Source organism: Ciona robusta, chromosome 3 (genome assembly GCF_009617815.1).
Source record: "Ciona robusta chromosome 3, ASM961781v2".
NCBI lineage: Eukaryota > Metazoa > Chordata > Ascidiacea > Phlebobranchia > Cionidae > Ciona > Ciona robusta.
In genome coordinates, this window is record NC_143237.1 from 5,147,982 (window position 1) to 5,165,992 (window position 18,011).

The 18,011-nt window shown below is 36.1% G+C and overlaps 2 protein-coding genes and 1 non-coding gene across 4 annotated transcripts; 2 read left to right on the top strand and 1 right to left on the bottom strand.

Annotated features, from left to right (window-relative positions):
• Positions 1 to 1,085: 1,085 nt before the first annotated feature.
• On the bottom strand, positions 1,086 to 13,498 carry LOC149738433 (protein spire homolog 1-like). Of its 2 annotated transcripts, XM_089873722.1 has the most exons (15): positions 13,105 to 13,498; positions 10,628 to 10,846; positions 8,241 to 8,366; positions 6,635 to 6,736; positions 6,018 to 6,173; positions 5,597 to 5,689; positions 5,046 to 5,202; positions 4,345 to 4,445; positions 3,601 to 3,721; positions 3,435 to 3,542; positions 3,007 to 3,332; positions 2,691 to 2,828; positions 2,274 to 2,372; positions 1,916 to 2,016; positions 1,086 to 1,614 (listed from the first exon to the last, which is right to left on the bottom strand). In XM_089873722.1, exons 1-15 carry the CDS (start codon positions 13,324 to 13,326, stop codon positions 1,407 to 1,409), a joined length of 2,277 nt encoding a protein of 758 aa, XP_089729848.1. In that variant the 5' UTR covers positions 13,327 to 13,498; the 3' UTR covers positions 1,086 to 1,406. The 2 variants fall into 2 exon arrangements, with proteins under 2 accessions (XP_089729848.1, XP_089729850.1); XM_089873724.1 differs by lacking the exons at positions 10,628 to 10,846; positions 13,105 to 13,498 and adding an exon at positions 8,762 to 9,335.
• Positions 13,499 to 14,118: 620 nt separating this feature from the next.
• Trnaa-ugc (transfer RNA alanine (anticodon UGC)) lies at positions 14,119 to 14,190 on the top strand. Its single transcript has one exon. It is a non-coding gene; the product is annotated as a tRNA-Ala (tRNA).
• A 1,356-nt stretch (positions 14,191 to 15,546) lies between these two features.
• LOC149738435 (uncharacterized) lies at positions 15,547 to 17,859 on the top strand. Its single transcript, XM_089873763.1, has 6 exons — positions 15,547 to 15,777; positions 16,056 to 16,142; positions 16,267 to 16,320; positions 16,496 to 16,624; positions 17,057 to 17,166; positions 17,441 to 17,859. The coding sequence occupies exons 1-6, from the start codon at positions 15,732 to 15,734 to the stop codon at positions 17,657 to 17,659; spliced, it is 645 nt and encodes a 214-aa protein (XP_089729889.1). The 5' UTR covers positions 15,547 to 15,731; the 3' UTR covers positions 17,660 to 17,859.
• The last annotated feature ends 152 nt before the right edge of the window (positions 17,860 to 18,011 follow it).

Below are 18,011 nucleotides of genomic sequence, written 5' to 3' on the forward strand. Positions count from 1 at the left end.
ATAGACCCCAGCGGCACCGAATCTAAAATAAAAACTTTCGAAAATATTAACTATAAATATTATTAATTGTCATAGAAAAACATATTTATAGAATTTTCTATAGCGCTACGTATAATACCTAAAAAATAGTCATTATTTTCCTTAAAATTGTGCGGAGGTGGGTGTTAAATATTTAAAAAATAGGGTCATAACTTCTTGTGAACATTAAATTTCATATGAATATTAAATTTTCAAATATTTTCGCGAAAATATAGAACTTACGCATAGTACATCTATGATGGTCACTTTATTCATATCGCTAAATAAGAAAAAAATAAATAAAGTAATATTTTTCTATGTAATTTTCAGTCGGATACGTATTTATTAGAGCTCGTATTGTATTTGTTCCGACCGACTGCGCATGCGATAAATATTATCATTATTAATAGTATTCTGCAACTTTATGTTAACTTACCAAAATTAACCGGCTGTGCTAGTATATTTGTCATGCAAACAAAAAATTAAAGCATTCATCCCTAATTAATCCTGCCTAAACCAACATTGTAACATGCGTAGTCAAAAGTTGCAGATTGATGGTAAGTTCATAATCTTTTTCATTTCGCCCTGTGACGTTACCGCATCTAAAAAGCACAGATTAAAGAGGTAACAGTTGTGCACTGTTTTTCGTTTCTATTGTGTAAAAGTTTATTCGGCCTGCGAACCTTATTAAATATAGTAGGGTGGGGGAAGATGGGACACCTTTTTGTTTAGTTTTCTCTTTCCATTTGGTAGTAAGCAAAGAACATTCGATGAATTATAAAACCGTATCCTCACGACTTCCACAGACCGTTGTTAATTGTTTAAAACACGATCAGGCTATTTGGATATTATGTATTAAAAGTGTCCCATCTTCCTCCACCCTACTATATTTACCCTTTAAGTTTAGGTGATTTTATACTCTACGGTTTATATAGAGGATCTTGTAAGGTTTTATTTCTTAGAAGATCCATAGTTATTCGTTCTCTATGATTGATAACAACAGAAACTCCGGATGTACCACGTAACCTCTCTGATGTCTTTTGAATGAGGATTAAACAGGATGTGCATTTGCCCCGTTGCGTATGTGTATTTGCACCAAGCACTCAAAATGAATATACCAAATATCAAATTCTCTGGTGTCGGAATGACCAGCATTATTTGGAACACACAGCACAAATATAACACAAGTATGGTTGTAAACTTAAATGTCTGCTTAACAATACGTGACAAGATAGAAACAATATAAAACGAAAGATGTACACGCGCACGAGTGATAAATAGGAATGTAGATTGATAATGTTTTATGTTTATTTGGATGTGTACTTTATATTCCTTGTTTAGCACGTTGTGAATAAATATCAGAAAATACAACAAAAATAAAACTCAAATTAGGATGCGTTGCTACTGTATATGTTCTGTCGTGCCACTTCGCGACTGTTTTTTACCACCCCGGAGAGAAGCACGTGACACTCGCAACAAACCTCAATTTTTCGTGAGCGATTCCAAATTTGTGACGTCAGAGACTCTCCGGAATCACGCTGGTATTGCTGACGTAACAAAGTAATGGGGGAGTTTGGTAATCCCACACTGTCTCCTCTAAACACAGAAACGGAAACTTAGTTTATTACAATAATGTTAAGCAGCAATAGAAGGTAAACATCGAAATAAAACCGAAATGTCATTTACACACAGCATATGTGGGTTGTTTGGGTAGAATAACAGGTACAATGACGTAAATAGAATATAATATAATGCTAAGTAACATACAGCAAGTTATTTTTTTATTCCATCCTTTTTATGCATAGCAAGCAGCGTCCATTTCCAACGGGATTGTCATTAGAGTTCAATGACACGAATGAATGTTATTTGAAAATTAAAACACCAAAGTTATTTTTACCTCGTAAAGGAATAAGCGGATCGGGTGCTTGGCAACTTATGTAAGGAGGGACTTAAGGTAAACACGGGAGTTTCAATGTATTTGTCAGTGGGTGCACGGATCTGTGGATTGTATAATAGGTTTAAATCAACTGTTTTATAATGGGTTACACATTTTTTTTATATGTAGTTGGGTGGAGTAAGATGAGTCATTTTTTGTTTTCTTTGGAGTTGGGACATATTATAACCATATCGAGTGTTGGTAATTGTTAAAAACGCGTTTATGAAATATGAAATACGTGTTCTGATAGCCTGATAGTGTTCTATCTCACCCCACAGCCATAGTAGTATATATAATATAATTAGAAAGTAGCACTTGCCTTTTTAGTGCACTTGGAACAAACTTTCATCTTGCAAATTCCGCAAGTGTAAGGCCACGAGAAGACGCTGAACTTCTTCGTGCGGCAATTGAAACATATCTTTAATAAAATGAGAATACTATTACATTGAAACCGCTAAATCGATCCAGTTGCAGTTACGGTTAATGTATTTAAATTAGTGACCAAACGATTCGTACGAAACGATCAATTATGACCGGTCGGTATAGACTTATACAATTAGTGTCGATTCATTGATTAATGACAGCGTTTTACTATTCATGATCAGTTCTGATTGTAATTTAGAAGCAATAGTTGTAGATCTTTTAGTAGTAAAATAATGATGGACCGGAGTCATTTCTAACATCATATCCCATGCATTTAAACATGCTGTCAGTATGACATAAAAAGTTGGAATACCTTCTCATGTTTCAGAGCATGATAAAGCTCCTTGTCGGGTTGGTATCTCTCTAACTCAGCTCGTGTAAGAACCTGCCTTATATGCATCACCTCTTCAACTGTTAGGGATAAACTGGCCACTGGTTGACGCCATTCGTCCTTTAAAAAGATTTAAATTGTAGGAATTATTTAGGAATGGTTTTTAAAAAATCTTTCGCTTGATTTTGTGCGCTATAGAGATATTTTTTTTTATTTAAGTGACAGTTTACATCATGATTACCTTGTTTTAACATTATTATACAGAAGTAGCATTTTATTCAGTATATATAAGCTATACCTCCAAAGTAGAATTTTTTCTACGTTCCGATTTTGTGCGTCTGAAATATTGCCTTTTCTCCTCTGCCGTCACTGGAGGGCGCATGGTGGGCGGTAGTTTGACGTCACCCTTCGTGACGTCATCGGTTGACGAAGTTTCCAGCCACGTAATTTTGCGACCCATTAAACTGGGACGCTGGGTTAGGTTTGACCGTAGCGCGACGCTCTGCGACCGGCGGAGACCGTGTGAGGGCAGTTTGCTTAGAAACGATGGGACAAAAGACGAAAAATTAACCGGCGAATCGGTGGGGGTTTTAGCAGGGCTCGGCGGTAACTCCAATGGCAGTACTGAAATAAAAACAGTCGCTTAAAATTAGGAATTTACAAAGCATAAAAAAATTAAATTCCTAATTTATCTTCAGATTTTTAACATTCCACTATATAACCTACATCGTTTGCGACGGATAGAATCCGAAAATCGAATCGACAGCGGACGGTGAGTGTTGGCTTCTGTTCCGTCACTGACGTCACCGCTCGATGACGACACACCTGACGTACCTGGAACACATTTGTATAATAATAACGAAATCTTTATCATATTAAGTTTATCACATACCCGATGATCTTGGAGACGGAGAAGTTCGATTGAAACGTTTTAATGGCGAGTACGAATCATCAAGATTTTCAGACGTATTGACGTCACTTAAGTCGCCTGTGACGTCATACTCGATGTCGGACTAAAGAATGTGAAAATATCAAGTTAAAAATGGAAACTAATCTAAATTCCGTGAGATAAGAGAGTCGAGTCAGTGGTTTTACAATTGGTTTCCACGCTCAATCCTATAGTTGCCTTGGGCAAGAATACGGGAGTAAAGTCGAGTTAGAAATCAATATTTCTGCCCGGAGAAGTACGCCAGAGCACTTGGAGCTATGATTTGTGACAATTGTTTGATAAACCGACGTTCAAGTGAACGGGTTTTCATTTGTCCCCTTGAACTCTTTTCAAATCAGAACAGAAATCAAAAGCCGTTCCTTTGGTGTTCAATGTTCTTGCTATTTGTCCCCAACCACTTTAATACACATTCACAGTAAATAGGTTGCATAGAATTTATAACAGACTGCGTTATGTGTTGTTTGTACAATCATTTCGTGCAAGGTAAACACACACGCGCCATTGTTGAATAATAACGTTGTTTTTACGAAATATTCCTTTAATACGAAACTGTGTGTTATGCTGGCTAAATCCACTTAGCGAAAAGTGCCGGATTACGATTACACAAAGACGTTTAGTGTCTTGCCACAAGCAGAAAATGTCAGCGTGGAGAAACTCCCAATTAGTAAGTAAACGAACGACATATACCTCTGTTAGTGAACCGTCATCGTCGTCATCACAATCCGAGAAATTTTCCAACTTCAAGATTCTACGACACGAAACAGATGACGTCACACCTCCGACTGGATCTGCAATTACAAGAATCGGTTTAAGTTTGCTTCGTAATGAGCGGCGGCTTTATGGCTGACTGAGAAAGAGGCTGGTGGCGATAATTAGATGTTTTAAAATGTAAAACGCGGTCTACAGTAGCATTAAGCAGACGTAACGGCAGTTATCGTTTTCCGCTGACACTGATCCGATTGCCTATAGCTCGTTAGAGGTTCTATTAAAGAAAATGACGTTAGAAGAATTTTCCGAGGAAGAAACATGCAGACGTAACGGCAGTTATCGTTTTCCGCTGACACTGATCCGATTGCCTATAGCTCGTTAGAGGTTCTATTAAAGAAAATGACGTTAGAAGAATTTTCCGAGGAAGAAACATAAAATATTCAACTTCGCATGTAATAATTATGCGTGTTTGCCATTCTCAATATACATCATGTAGGTAAAAGCATAAGTAGCAAAACTTATACTCAAGTGAACATGACATTAACCCACTTAATACATTAGACGATTACAGGTTGGATTAAGTCAGGACACCAACCTAACCACGACTTCAAAAGTACAAAGCAATAAGATCAGGCAATTTAAGAAAAGGTGAAATATATGACTAATATAATCAAACTTACCCTTCACAGGCGGACCTGCATCGAAGGTTCTGGAAGACTTCATTGAGTTAAATGGGACCGGCTTGAGGGGAACAGAATGTTCATGTATTTGTTCAATAAGTTGTTCATGTAATGACTTTGACCTTGGAGGAGTTGGGGCCAAAATTCGCTTATGTGCCTGTCGGAATTTCGGCGGTTTTGTTAGATGGCAAGTTTTAATAGGGGGAGGTTGACTGGTTTAGATGTATTAAATAATGCGTAAGCGTCTGTGGATGGCGATATTTCGTTTTTGAATTAGTATATAAATCACAGTGTAAAAAATATGCTTATAGTATACACCGTGTAGTTGTGTAGTAACAGATAGTGACAATGTAATTTGATTGAAGAATATTACGAACGTTAAACAGAAACTTAAAAAATATGTAACCAAATGCTCTATATTAAAGAGGAAGCCGGTCTGAGACGTCGGAAGGTAGTTTTCGCGATAAAGCCCCTGAACAAGCATAGACGAATGCACATCAATGCCACATTGTGACCCTGGAATGTCGATTAATACGGAACAAAGAACTCACCGGTGATAAATTTGGACGCGAACGTATAAATTCCAGTATGACGTCATGAGCGCTTTTTTTCACAAGGGGTGCAAGAATATCGTCAGTGGTTACCTAGCAACGATGACATCGTTAAAATATGTGATGACGTCATCCAAATACAAAGCATCGGAATTTAGGATAGTATATAGTACTGTGGGGAAAGATGGGATACCATTTGCACCTAAAACCCATATTTACTAATCGTGACTTAACAATTAACAACGCTTTTTAGAGTCGGGAGCATACGATAATATATACTATGCGAACAATTAAATTCATTCAACAACGGCCAGATATTAGTGATAAACCATGCTCGTTGACCCGGAAGTGCGGAGATCGTATATTCAACTTGACTTTATATATCAATATACATGTGGGTACATTCGTCGAAATACAACACCTTTCTCAAAGTGTATTTCTTTTGTCGTATGTCTTCCATGAGTATTTCGTAAGGTGTAAGTTCAAATTCAACCGAGCTTCTCGTCTGTTGATCGACTTTCTTTAACCGGGTAACCCCCCTTCGTAACTGGTCCAACACTTGCATCCAAAGATGGGCCTATGACGTCATGTTGTTATGTTAACATGTTATTATGAGAGTTTCAATGGAAACAGAGATATTTGTTTATGTTTCATTTGATAACGTACAGGAAATAACATGTTTATTATCTCAGAAATGACCTGTGTTTAAATTAAACCTAAACAATAGATTTTAAATCAAATTGATCGCACGCACTACAGGTTATACCACGATTTTTAAACCATCATGTATCATCATTAAGCACAAACGTTTAAATTATGACATTATGTTGTTTGCTTTACATATGCGTTAATCATGTAACTAAGGCGAAGATAATGGTCGAAATCAAAGGTCGTATATACTCTGGCAGAGAATAAACAGATACAAGAATGTAATATGTTCAACATATGACATGGGGGATTTATTCCGCTTATTACGTCTACGAATTTCATCATTGCTTCTTCGACAAAGTGGCAAATTATGGTTCGCACGCTACCTACCCATTCAGCAAAACCAAGGTTTGGAATGTCGTCCGTATCTATCTCACCATGAATTTGGTCACGTGAGGATGACGTAGCTTGCTGTGTGAGTTTACGCAAACTCTGGAAATAAAGAGAATTGGTGAAATTAAATATTGCTTTCAAAACATTAAGAAAGAACAAGCAAAGAGTTCAATGTTGGTTGATTACCAATAAATATCGACCACTAATCAGCCGTATATGCTTGGTCTGCGGAAAAGCTACGTATAAAGTTTATTTATAGTTGATATGTCATGTGTTCGTCGCAGGACGACAAATACACACAGTAAGTATTGGTATGCAGAAGGGTTTGAACTTTGTATTGTTACGTTTGAAGGATTAAACACTTAAAATGCCACCGGGTGTTTCCTGGATACCTTTCTAATTGCTTTTATCAGAGGATCTCTATATGAAACGTGTAGTTGATTACCAAGAGTCCATAACCGGTTATCACCTGTTTAAACCGGTAAGTGCAAGGTAATTGGGGGATGCGAAATTAACATTGTGCGGTGACTGTGTTGGTATGTGAGCCGCAGGGTTGTTCTGATAGTTAGTCGTTAGGGAAATACTAGCTCTTCCGCCTCACGATAAAAATGATACATTTGTGTAATAGTGGTGACAAGCATTCTATAAAACACCTAATGAGATGGCTATGTGTCCTTACAACGGTTTATGCAACGATTACAGGGAAATAGAGTATATTACTGTTTTGGCCACACGCAACCTTATATTAACGTTTAATGTCGCAATAAAATATTGTAACATTAATTCATCACATTCCAGTTTTACAAGCACCTTATGATTTATTCAAGGTGTGCCCGATTACGTCACTCATGTATTGAGTTTCTAACTTGAGTGTGGCACCCGAAATCACTATTTGCCACACCAATATAGGAAATGTGTAGCGAAAAACCGCATTGACGCGTTAAAAGGTTTCAGACAGGAGAAATAGAAGAATCGGTGACTTTTTATACTTGGTGAAGTTTGTAATCAAAGAGCCAGGTATATACAATGATTCACGCAGGCGCAACTGTCTCTTAATGTATCGCTATATCTAAACACGGAGAAACTTGTAACCGAAATTAAACAACTAAAAAGCATCGATCACCCGAAATACGACGTTAAGGCAATTTACGTTTAATTAGAATTCGTTTTGTTTTTATTCGCAATCGATCGTGAATGACGTGTTCACTTTTAACAATCTTCTATTTTAAGAAGGCGAGTAAAACGATCGTTTATAGACTGAACGTAGGCGTTATTGAGTAAGGGGGTGCGGGATTGACGAGTTCGCCTTTTAACGTTACCACCGTGAAGCCAACAAAGGTTTCCATCATTTAAAGTTAAAGTTAATTGGGGAGACGGAAAGTTGGAAGGCATTACATCAATTATTCATTTCTATTTAGCTAAATTAGAATTCCATTGGACACAGAAATCAAACAATTGGCTAACTTTTTAAACGGTCATCTTCATTTAAAACTCAAACTGTATAGTTATACTACTTTAATTTAAAGAAATGAGTTTCCAGTACAGGAAAAATCATGATTGATCATATAACCTCAGCAATAATTACATACATAATTGTGTGTACCTGGTTGGCGGATTGTACTTTGCTAAGAAAAACTTTAAGTTCTTGCGCCTCTCGCAGCATAGCAGTACACACAGCTGTGTAATGACTCTCCGCTTCCCATCTCCCCGAAAGTCGGTTTTCACAACACTGAAAATTAGAAATGATCACTTTATGTCTGATTTGTTCGAACAAAACGATCGATATTACAGTTGATATAAAGAATAAAACAGTAGGTCGTGAAGTTTTTAATGATTCAGGCAAAATTTTAATACAGGTTAATTAATTTATATAAAGTAATGGTTGACATTTTCACGAGATTATTGAAAATAAATAATCAATGAGACGTGTACAGTACTCGCAATGCTGCTATATTAACAACGATAAAAGCTAGTAGCTACCCTTTATATGTGTTTAAAAATGTTGACAATCGAGCGACTATTCCCTTATTAATGCAAAACTTTCTGTCTTTTTAAAGTCCTAAAACTAAATCGGACTTGGCATTGCGTAATTGAATATATAAAAAAAAAATTAAGTCAACTTACGACGATAATTGGCATGATAACGCAAATCAGGAAAAAGAAGATTCGGCCTATGACGTCACATAAAAACACCAACAAAACCAAGACAGCGAAAAATCGAGCGATACTTTTTGATAAAATATTTCTATTAGCGACTGCACGTGATCTGTAAACTACTCTCCAAGCTGTACATGGGTGCAAGTCACGTGGTACTTCCTTGTTCATCTGCAACTAGGTTCCGTATTCATTACGAAGACCAGGCCCTACTTTGCATCTAAACAGCATGCGACGAGCGAGCCTCTGGTCATCAATAATGAATGAAACGCATCCACTTGCTACCACAAGGTCTCTGCACTGCTGACTGTATAATCAGACAGCAAGCATTTTAGTTTCCCTTCGTACACTTCCTTAAGATTCCACTGCAGCATAAACCTTACCAAGCAAAGAAGCGCACCAAGATATCTATATCGACCCATGTATACGTATTCAATCGATAGCAAACTTAAACTGCCGTCTTAGTGGACCGCACGATGCGCAATGTACCAGAGGAATGCTACCAAGCCAATGAACAAAACATTGACAACAAAAATAGCATTTTAACTGCACGGAAACAAACAGCTAACGAATTTTAGAACAATAGGACACAGATTCCTATTGCTTTTAAAACAAAGTTGACCAATAAAAAACGCAGAAAGTTATTTTACGATGAGAAACATGCTTGGTAGTATCGAACATGCTGTGTCTGAAAATGTGAAACATGGAATTCATATCTGTATCAATATTTCCAATTCAGGCCAACTTGGAGTTGAAGTTAATTTAAATTAACACATGAGGTCTATATACTTAATAATGCGCATAACAGGCAGCAGTCCACTTAATATATAGTAGCATGAGGGAACATGGGACACCTTTAACACATAATATCTCATTATCCTGATCCTGTTTTAAACAACTAACAACAGTCTATGGGAGTCGTGTGGATGCCGTTTTAAAATTCTTTGAAGATGTTTTGTTTACTACCAAATGAGATGTGCAGATGTGCAAATTGAATGAAAAGGTGTCCCATCTTCCCCCACCCGAATATAAATTTAAAGAAAAACACAAGAGTCTTGATGGGCAATTAACTATACATTGTGTGACGCACTGAGGCGCAAGGCAAAACATTATAAACTGGAATGACCGAAAAATCCAATTCCATCGGGTTGTGATTTATGGTTTGACCAGACGCAACATTATAAGCTAATGCGGGCCTTGATGAGGGTTAATGAGGCTTGCAAATCGTGGCTTGGCAGATAATTATTGATGGGAAGCCGGATTGGATTAACGATTCGTATCAAAAAACGCGCTCATCACAAGAGCAAGGGTCAGCAGAATTATGGGATATAAGCATATCTTGCATATACAGACTATGTACAATCTCTCTCTGGGGTAAGAGATTAAATGTAATTTGTGAACATAAAACATAGGCAACCTTCGCAATTAAAATGTGTTTTTTTATAATTTGTTTTGGGTAATCTCCGGATAAAAATGGCCCCATTGACTCGTACTTTTGTACAAATATTAAATATTTAGCAATTGATTTGTGTTATAAAACACCACGCACAATTCAAGGAAATGTTCGTTCAGTATTGGTTGGCTTAATTGCAAAACTTAATTAATTTTCCGATCGGTAACGAATCAATAACTGACCTACTCAACACGCGGAAATCATGAAATATCTGAACCATGTTGCTGTAGAGTAATTAAAACCGAACAGTTGAAAACATAATATTAGATTTGCACAATGTAAGATCTGGCGACATGGGCATTTTGGTGTTAAGGGAAGCCCATCTTACACCATAAAGCGCTATTTTAAAGATCTAAAAGGATTGTTGTGTGGCATACACTTACCGATATCAGGTCATCAACGGAGCATGGAAGTTCCTCCGTGTTGGCTTTCTCATCATCATAACCTTCATCGTGATTATCATCATCAACTTCATTATGAATCACTGACGTCATTCGTGATATGAGGTCCTCCAATGAAAGCGAGATCTCCTGCTCTTGTTGCTCATCCAGGCCAAAATCGAGAGCAGAGAAGACGGAGACGCCAACGCGGGCAAGAGCAATCTGCAAGAAATATAATACTGTAATGTATAATACTGTTCACTTCAACTTCATAATCGGATGCTTTGTAATTGTAATCACAGTGTTTATCTGGACCTTCCAATCACTTTAGAGACATTCTCAATTGATTTTCAGTCACCGGTTTCGTAAATTAAACACTCATGCGTACGTGTTGTTCGATTTTACACTAAATATATTTTTTTAGAAATTCATGGAAAATTTTGCAAAGTGTACTCATTGGTCGTAGAATCGATGTGACTTTAGTTATTAAAGTTACATTTTATTAGGCAGTAATAGGTAAGCAAAACTACAAACATTTATATTCTTTTATTTGTATTTTTACTTTAGACCTCACTGTGTTCGTGTGTTAAACACATTATAGCATTTTAAGTACTGTTGCGCGAACAAAAACCATACATATTTAACATTCAGCTTTGCCTGCCGAGGACCCTTTAGTTCATAAATAGTTGTAAAGTAAAACTAGTATGTTTGATAGAACAAATAGTAATCAAGTCCGAGTGTGCTTGTGAAATGACGAGTGTGAACGGTCGAAGATTCGTGTGTTTGATTAGGGAGACGAAACTACGGAATCGTCGACATCATGACATGTCTACTACTCTACTTACATTTGAATATAAGTTAATAGGACTTCCAAAGTTGGGTCTACTATTATTATTAGTTGTGCAGGATCAGAGGTCGACCGTGGTAATAAATAATCGATGGAGATGAAAACAAGAAAAGCTGCATTTTAACCCAACCGCATATCGATCGCAACCGTTGGGTTTATTATCACAAACTTATACCTATATTACTGTGGGGAAGATTGAGATATAGTTAGCATCTAAATGTCCCATTTTACCCCACCCTATAGTACTATATAGTTATTGTTTTACTTTCCGCAAAAGCAACCTACTATAATCGATAAATGTATATCTAGTGTGTAGTGCCCTCTGAGAGAGGGAAATTTTGTAACTTCTAAATTACTTGCGTGGAATTGACATGGCTTTGTATATTACATCATCGATCAGTTTGCCATAGTAATAAAGGAACGGCAACATAGCTTTGTTTATTGATCGAAAACCCAGTAAAGATTTGTTGAGAGAAAAGTAGTGAAAATGTTTACTTTGTGGTTGATTGATTATTGCTTTAACTGGTTATCTTACTATCTTATATAGCGTTTTATAATTAGAGCAGTAAGTACGGTTAAAGATGTTACGTTTAAACTGCAACAAGAATTTACAACGATTAGAGCGCTCTTTCTTTAAATTATCGTTAATACTGAGACCATGTACAATAAAACGACGGCCATACGAATCTTGAGCACGCAGAAACGTGTTTTGCGAGATCGCGTGTGAAGACGCTCAAAGGGAAACGATTATCGAGTTCTATTCGCTTTGCCGCGAGGCGGATTCTCGCACAAGCACTCCGAAATCTATACAGACTTTAAACAAGCATATACAGGCGTTGGCTTGAAACCAACAATTTGAGACACTTGTCCATGTTGATTTAATGTAAATATCAAGAGTCAAGATGGCTTTATGACCAATTAGTTCTAAATTCATGTTATTGCCAAAGCCCTTTAACACCGACAGTGTTGTAACTCAATTTTAGGATAATTTTTTGGAAATTATAATAATTGTTAGCGAGCTAAAGGTTAATGGGGTTAAACATAATGTTGTTCCCACAAAAAAACAGTAAGTTTAAAGTATAGTAACCAATATATTGGTGAGCCCTTATGTTTGAAATACCAAAGATTTCTTTGTTGTATGTTGCTATGTTGACTATTGTGGGCTTGTTTAAATAGAAGGATCCGCCCTTGGATTTAACTTAAAGACGTTAGGCCATAAAAGTCAAACATATGATAGCTCATATTACACAGGCATTTATTGCGAAATATTAACTGAAAGAAAATTATTATAAGTTACAAAATTCAACCAAAACACAAATAAATAACAAACTATTTAGAGAAATCAATAAAATCAATTAATAAGAATCCTATAATCAGTTTGCTATTAAAAACCTGGGGTTCGGTAAATGAGAACAGTATCATACAATAGACTTTGTTAACGTGGGTGGTGCATGTTGTTAAATGGTTTTTAAAAGACAACCAACCAAAACATTAAAAAGGTTAGTTTTACAAATTTAGGTAAAGTTTAGTAACAGTAAGTACCATATGAGTGAATTCAAGTGATTGAATGGCAAAAATATGAATAAGTGGCTGTACATGAAACAAGCAAACTCATGCTAAGTAAAGTTTGTACCTGTTCCTGAAATTCATTTGGTGGTCCTAGCAAGTCCACATGTCCATTTTCATTAAAATAAATATTCTTGGGTCCTTCTGGGGCAGTAAACACCGGTTTTGTTGTGTCTAAGTGTTCTATTTCCTGCTTCTTTAAAAACTTGCCACACTGATGGCAAACTGCCCAGGCTTGTTCTTCTTTTATCGGAGCATTAAAACACTCGACTATCTCTTTTAAATCCATTATATTGACCTAAGTTTGTATATCAGCAGCTCACTCAATCAAACGTTCAATAAAGTACACCATGCTAAAGTTCTGTCGGACCACACTGCAACGTGGCCGTGAGAGAATGTTTCTAAACCACTGACTCACTTGCGTCTGTGTTGCTACCCGATCAGCTGTTCAATTCTTTCGAAATAATGCGCCTTTTTCGTAACAATACTATGAATTGAACAACTCATGCGTAAAACGTTTTAAGGGAATAGTGAATTTGTTCGGGGAGTATTCTGAATGCGCGTTTGAATTCCTTAATGAAACTGCAATACTTAAACTTATTTAGAAAATAAAAATACGTAGTATTCATAAAGTAGCTTAGTGCTACCCTCCAAAAAAAAATTTTTTAGAATAAATGAAAAATTAACCAATTCTCCGAAAATAGAAATTCAGTTTAACTTTAAAGAGATAAATTTGTATCATGTTGTTGAAGTGTATGAATTTTAGTAAGAATCTATTATGAAAATGTTTTACTGAAATACTGCAACTTTCTGTTTATAGTTACGTAAACAGTTTAACAGAGGTGTATTTAGTAACGCGATGACATGTGATACTGAGTTGACATGACATGTGATATACCTAGTTGAGGACCTCAGTGTTAGCAAATAAACAACAAACAGAAAAATATCACTGGTCACATATTAACTGCTGGGACGACCCATGATTGCGAGATCCGTAACAAAGTCTAATTGATTTTGACAAGTCCTTAAAGTATTATGAGAGCACAGAACTTAGTGATTTTAAGTACGAACAACAGTGTGCGGGGATGTAGCTCAGTGGTAGAGCGCATGCTTTGCATGTATGAGGCCCCGGGTTCGATCCCCGGCATCTCCACATGTTTATTTAAAAGTGGTTTCGTTACACACTTGTATTTTTCATCCTTTTGTTTTTACTTTATTCGTTCCGACTAATATATTTGTACCGGCTCTATTGCGCATGTGCAGTATGTCAGAAAAAATAAAACAAAACCATGCCCTCTACCACTGAGCTACATCCCCGCATAATCTATGACTCTATGTGGTACTTAAAAATACTTTTCTGTGTTCTCATAATACATCAAAGACTTGCTATTGCGCATGCGCGGTAAGTCGGAACAATTACAATACGAGGTCTGTTAAATACGAACCAACTGAAAAAATGTTCTGGGGCAAAATGTTACTAAACACATTTTGCACCGTTTCAAGGTACATTTTGTACCATCTCGATGTACTGTTGGCATCGCTATTTCTGATTACGTCAGGCATCTTGCTGTGTCGAATACCAGTAATAAAATAAACACTAAAATCACTTCGTTGTTGCACTTGACTCTGTCAGTATTGTTCCATTTTGTAAAGCAAAGGCAAAGAATATAGTTTGCATTTAGCATTGTTCATTTTTAATCAACTGAAGCAAATGTTTATAGTATTAGACACAGCATTTAAGTAATTTTACAATGAATGAAAAAAGCATGGTATGTAATCCTGTTTGATAAAAATGTGAGTATATTAAATAAAGTGTGCTAATTAAACTAATCCAAAAAAATGTGAACCGGGTGGTCACTACATTTGTTCCGACCTACTGCGCATGCGTAGCTATTCACATCCTAATAATAATAACTTTTACTGGTTGTTAGATTGATGCTGTTATACAATATAGTATAGAGTGCGGTGGGATAGGACATTTTTTTATTTTTTCGGTCTCATTTGCTAATAAAAAAAGAATATTTACAGAATTATTTAATCGTCCCAGGAAATATGAGATATTATTGTGTTAACGGTATCCCACCTTACCCCACAAAATACAGATAAACCTGTATCAGCTCACAGTTGCTAATGCGAAGCCATTTGTGTTTTTGCTGTGTATATTTTATGTAATCTATTAGTCACTCTGGGTCGGTTTATTTTGCTATTTGTTTGACTTGCAATGTCTGCACATTTAAACTATCAGACGTGTTTACTGTCTGTCGCACATTCGTTGATTAAATCTCCTAATTGGTCAAAGCAATTACTTGCTGATGAAAGGCGTTTTGTTTATCGCTGTTCGAAGGTCACAAAAGACGCACTTTTGTCGCACGACACAATATTTATCAGCAAAGTCGATTGATTTAATATTTAACTTCGTCAGGTTATATATTCCAATCAACCACTGCGCCACAAGACCAGTGTAAATAAGTGCTTGCATGTCACAGCACTGGTACAGGCTAGCTCCAAATCTCTTTATTTTTTATTTTTTTTTTGACGAGACCTGCTCGGCAAACTAAAGAATTTAAGACTTAGTGGCTTTTATATAAACTTTATAGTGTATTATAGACTGAACACAAAAAGGGTAAACATGTAAAAAATGTATATTTCAGAAAAGAATAAAACGCAGGCAGAAAATAGGAAATAAATAACAATATGAAAACTTGGCTCGTTATTTCAGCTTTTGTTGTTATTATAACAGGTAAAATGTTGTATAAGACGTGCACTATACTTACAACAGCGTATATTATATTACTGTGGGGGAATATGGGACAGCACATTAGCACATTAAATCCAAATAACCTTATCGTGTTTTAAATTAACAACGGTCTGTGAGAGTCGTGAAAATAGGGTTTTATATTTCTTTGAATATGCTTTGTTTTCTTCTAAATGGAACGAGATAATATAACGAAAAGGTGTCCCGTCTTGCCCTATCATATTCTGTAACATTACGGTTGTAATCAATTTTAATTGTTTCAGTGTCTGCATGCGATGCGGGGCCCATGCGAGTGAAAAATCCGCAGCAACTAGCTGAAGAGGTTCGGGTGAAATATAGATGCAGTAGAGGTATATAGTAATTAATATTAAAATTCATTACGACTTGGATGTATTTGTATTTGTATTTGTTAACTACTTTATTATGGTGTTAATTCCTGCCTCTGTTATATACATGTTTATTTCATGTTTGCAGCAAACGAACCGACTACAAATGCTTACATGAGGACCATGTACGCTTGTGATGGCGGTAAGTTTATTGGTTCAAGTTTATACACCATCGGATTATCCCCTTGAAAAGTTATGATATATATATATATTGCTATTTTAATGATATAGTTGCCAGTGGGGGGGTCACACATATTGCCCAATATTCTTCAATTTTCTGTGGTATTAAAAAGTCATTAAACAACCTTTGTTTTTAGTCATTACTGCTGCAGCGAACATAGCTCCGTTGCTCGACAGATCATACGCCTTTGTTGACGTTAATGGAGACAACCTGGTCACCCAACGAGAGATTACCAAACGGTTCAATCAGATTGGGATAAAAGAGAGTAAGATAAAAGTTTACCCAATATTTTATACTTAGGCTATCAGGATTAAAGTGCAAAAATACACGTTCAATATGAATGGGATGTATTTGCCCATTAAGGCGCCTATATAAAAAATAAATAAATATCCAACATTGAGGCCCGAGATGCTTTGTATCAGTTTAGCCCTGTAATTATACAGCTTTTGCAATTCTCTCATTGTTTCGTGTTTTAAACGAAGTATATATAGTAAGGCGGAAGAAGATGGGACACCCTTTCTTGCTTTTTGTCAAAGTACATTCAAAAATTAATAAACCGTTTACTTCTCCAATACATCGTTGTTATTTGTGTAAAACAGGATCAGGACATTAAAATATTATGTGATAAAGGTATCCCATGTTACCCCATAGTACTTTTCTTGATATTTTTGGTGAACTATAACTGCGCATATACAAGGTGATGAAGATCGAGATCGGTTTGGAGTTTGTGATGTAAACAACAACGGCGAGCTTGACAGGATGGAGTACAACAAATGTTCAGTGATAAGTTACAACATAATGATTGGTGTAAGTGTCCTTAGATATTCTAGTTGCGATATATCAATTAATTGAAATCTTGCGTTTGGTTTTTGAGACAGTCATATACAACCCAGTAAAATGTATTATAGTCTGGTCCAAAATTTTTAGATTAAAATAAAATTTAGAAGTCTACGTGATAAGTTATATAAGTATAATTAGTTAGGAGTTAACCGAACCCCCATTGAAGAAAGTTTTCGTAACACTATTGTATATAACCTACCTAAACTTCGAAGTATTGTTTCAACATTACTTTGTATAACAGAAAGTGGATTTTGATAACGATCACCAGTTATCTCGAGCAGAGATCATTATGTTAGTGAAAATACTTTCACAACATGTCTACATCAACATGACGCCTGCTGTGCAGCTTCAAGTGATTGACAGTATTGGTAAAAGACCAGGAGAGTCTTTTAGCTTGCACGACCTTGTAGCAGTCGATACCACCCTCTTTGAACGATTCCTTGATGGACGAAATTTGTAAAGCATTCTATAAAGTACAACTTTAACTGACTAATTAACTTTAAATCACAACTGACTAATTAACTTTAAACCGTACACGTTTATTAATACAATCGCAACTTAAACATATGAACTGTGTTTTTGTGTTCTGGTAAAATTAACCCTATACATCTTGTTTATAATTATCTGACAGTTTAACAAATACAATATAATCCTCCAAAACTTTATGACTCTAAACATTAATATTTTACTATTCAGTTTTAGTCAGATGGAAATACGGGTGAGACGCTTTTATTTCCTCTTCCATCGATTAGTCTAACAGTTTTAGCGAGTGCCATAAACGGCAAGGTGCATCCATAATCAAAGAAACGATA

Excerpts from the sequence above, each read along its gene's own strand:
- LOC149738433 (XM_089873722.1), bottom strand. The coding sequence starts at position 13,326 with ATGGATTTAAAAGAGATAGTCGAGTGTTTTAATGCTCCGATAAAAGAA. Across the intron at positions 6,737-8,240 it reads AAGTACAATCCGCCAACCAG|AGTTTGCGTAAACTCACACA; the intron begins GTACACACAATT and ends CTTTATTTCCAG. Across the intron at positions 5,690-6,017 it reads AGAAATACACTTTGAGAAAG|GTAACCACTGACGATATTCT; the intron begins GTGTTGTATTTC and ends CATCGTTGCTAG.
- LOC149738435 (XM_089873763.1), top strand. The coding sequence starts at position 15,732 with ATGAAAACTTGGCTCGTTATTTCAGCTTTTGTTGTTATTATAACAG. Across the intron at positions 15,778-16,055 it reads TTTTGTTGTTATTATAACAG|TGTCTGCATGCGATGCGGGG; the intron begins GTAAAATGTTGT and ends TAATTGTTTCAG. Across the intron at positions 17,167-17,440 it reads GTTACAACATAATGATTGGT|AAAGTGGATTTTGATAACGA; the intron begins GTAAGTGTCCTT and ends TTTGTATAACAG.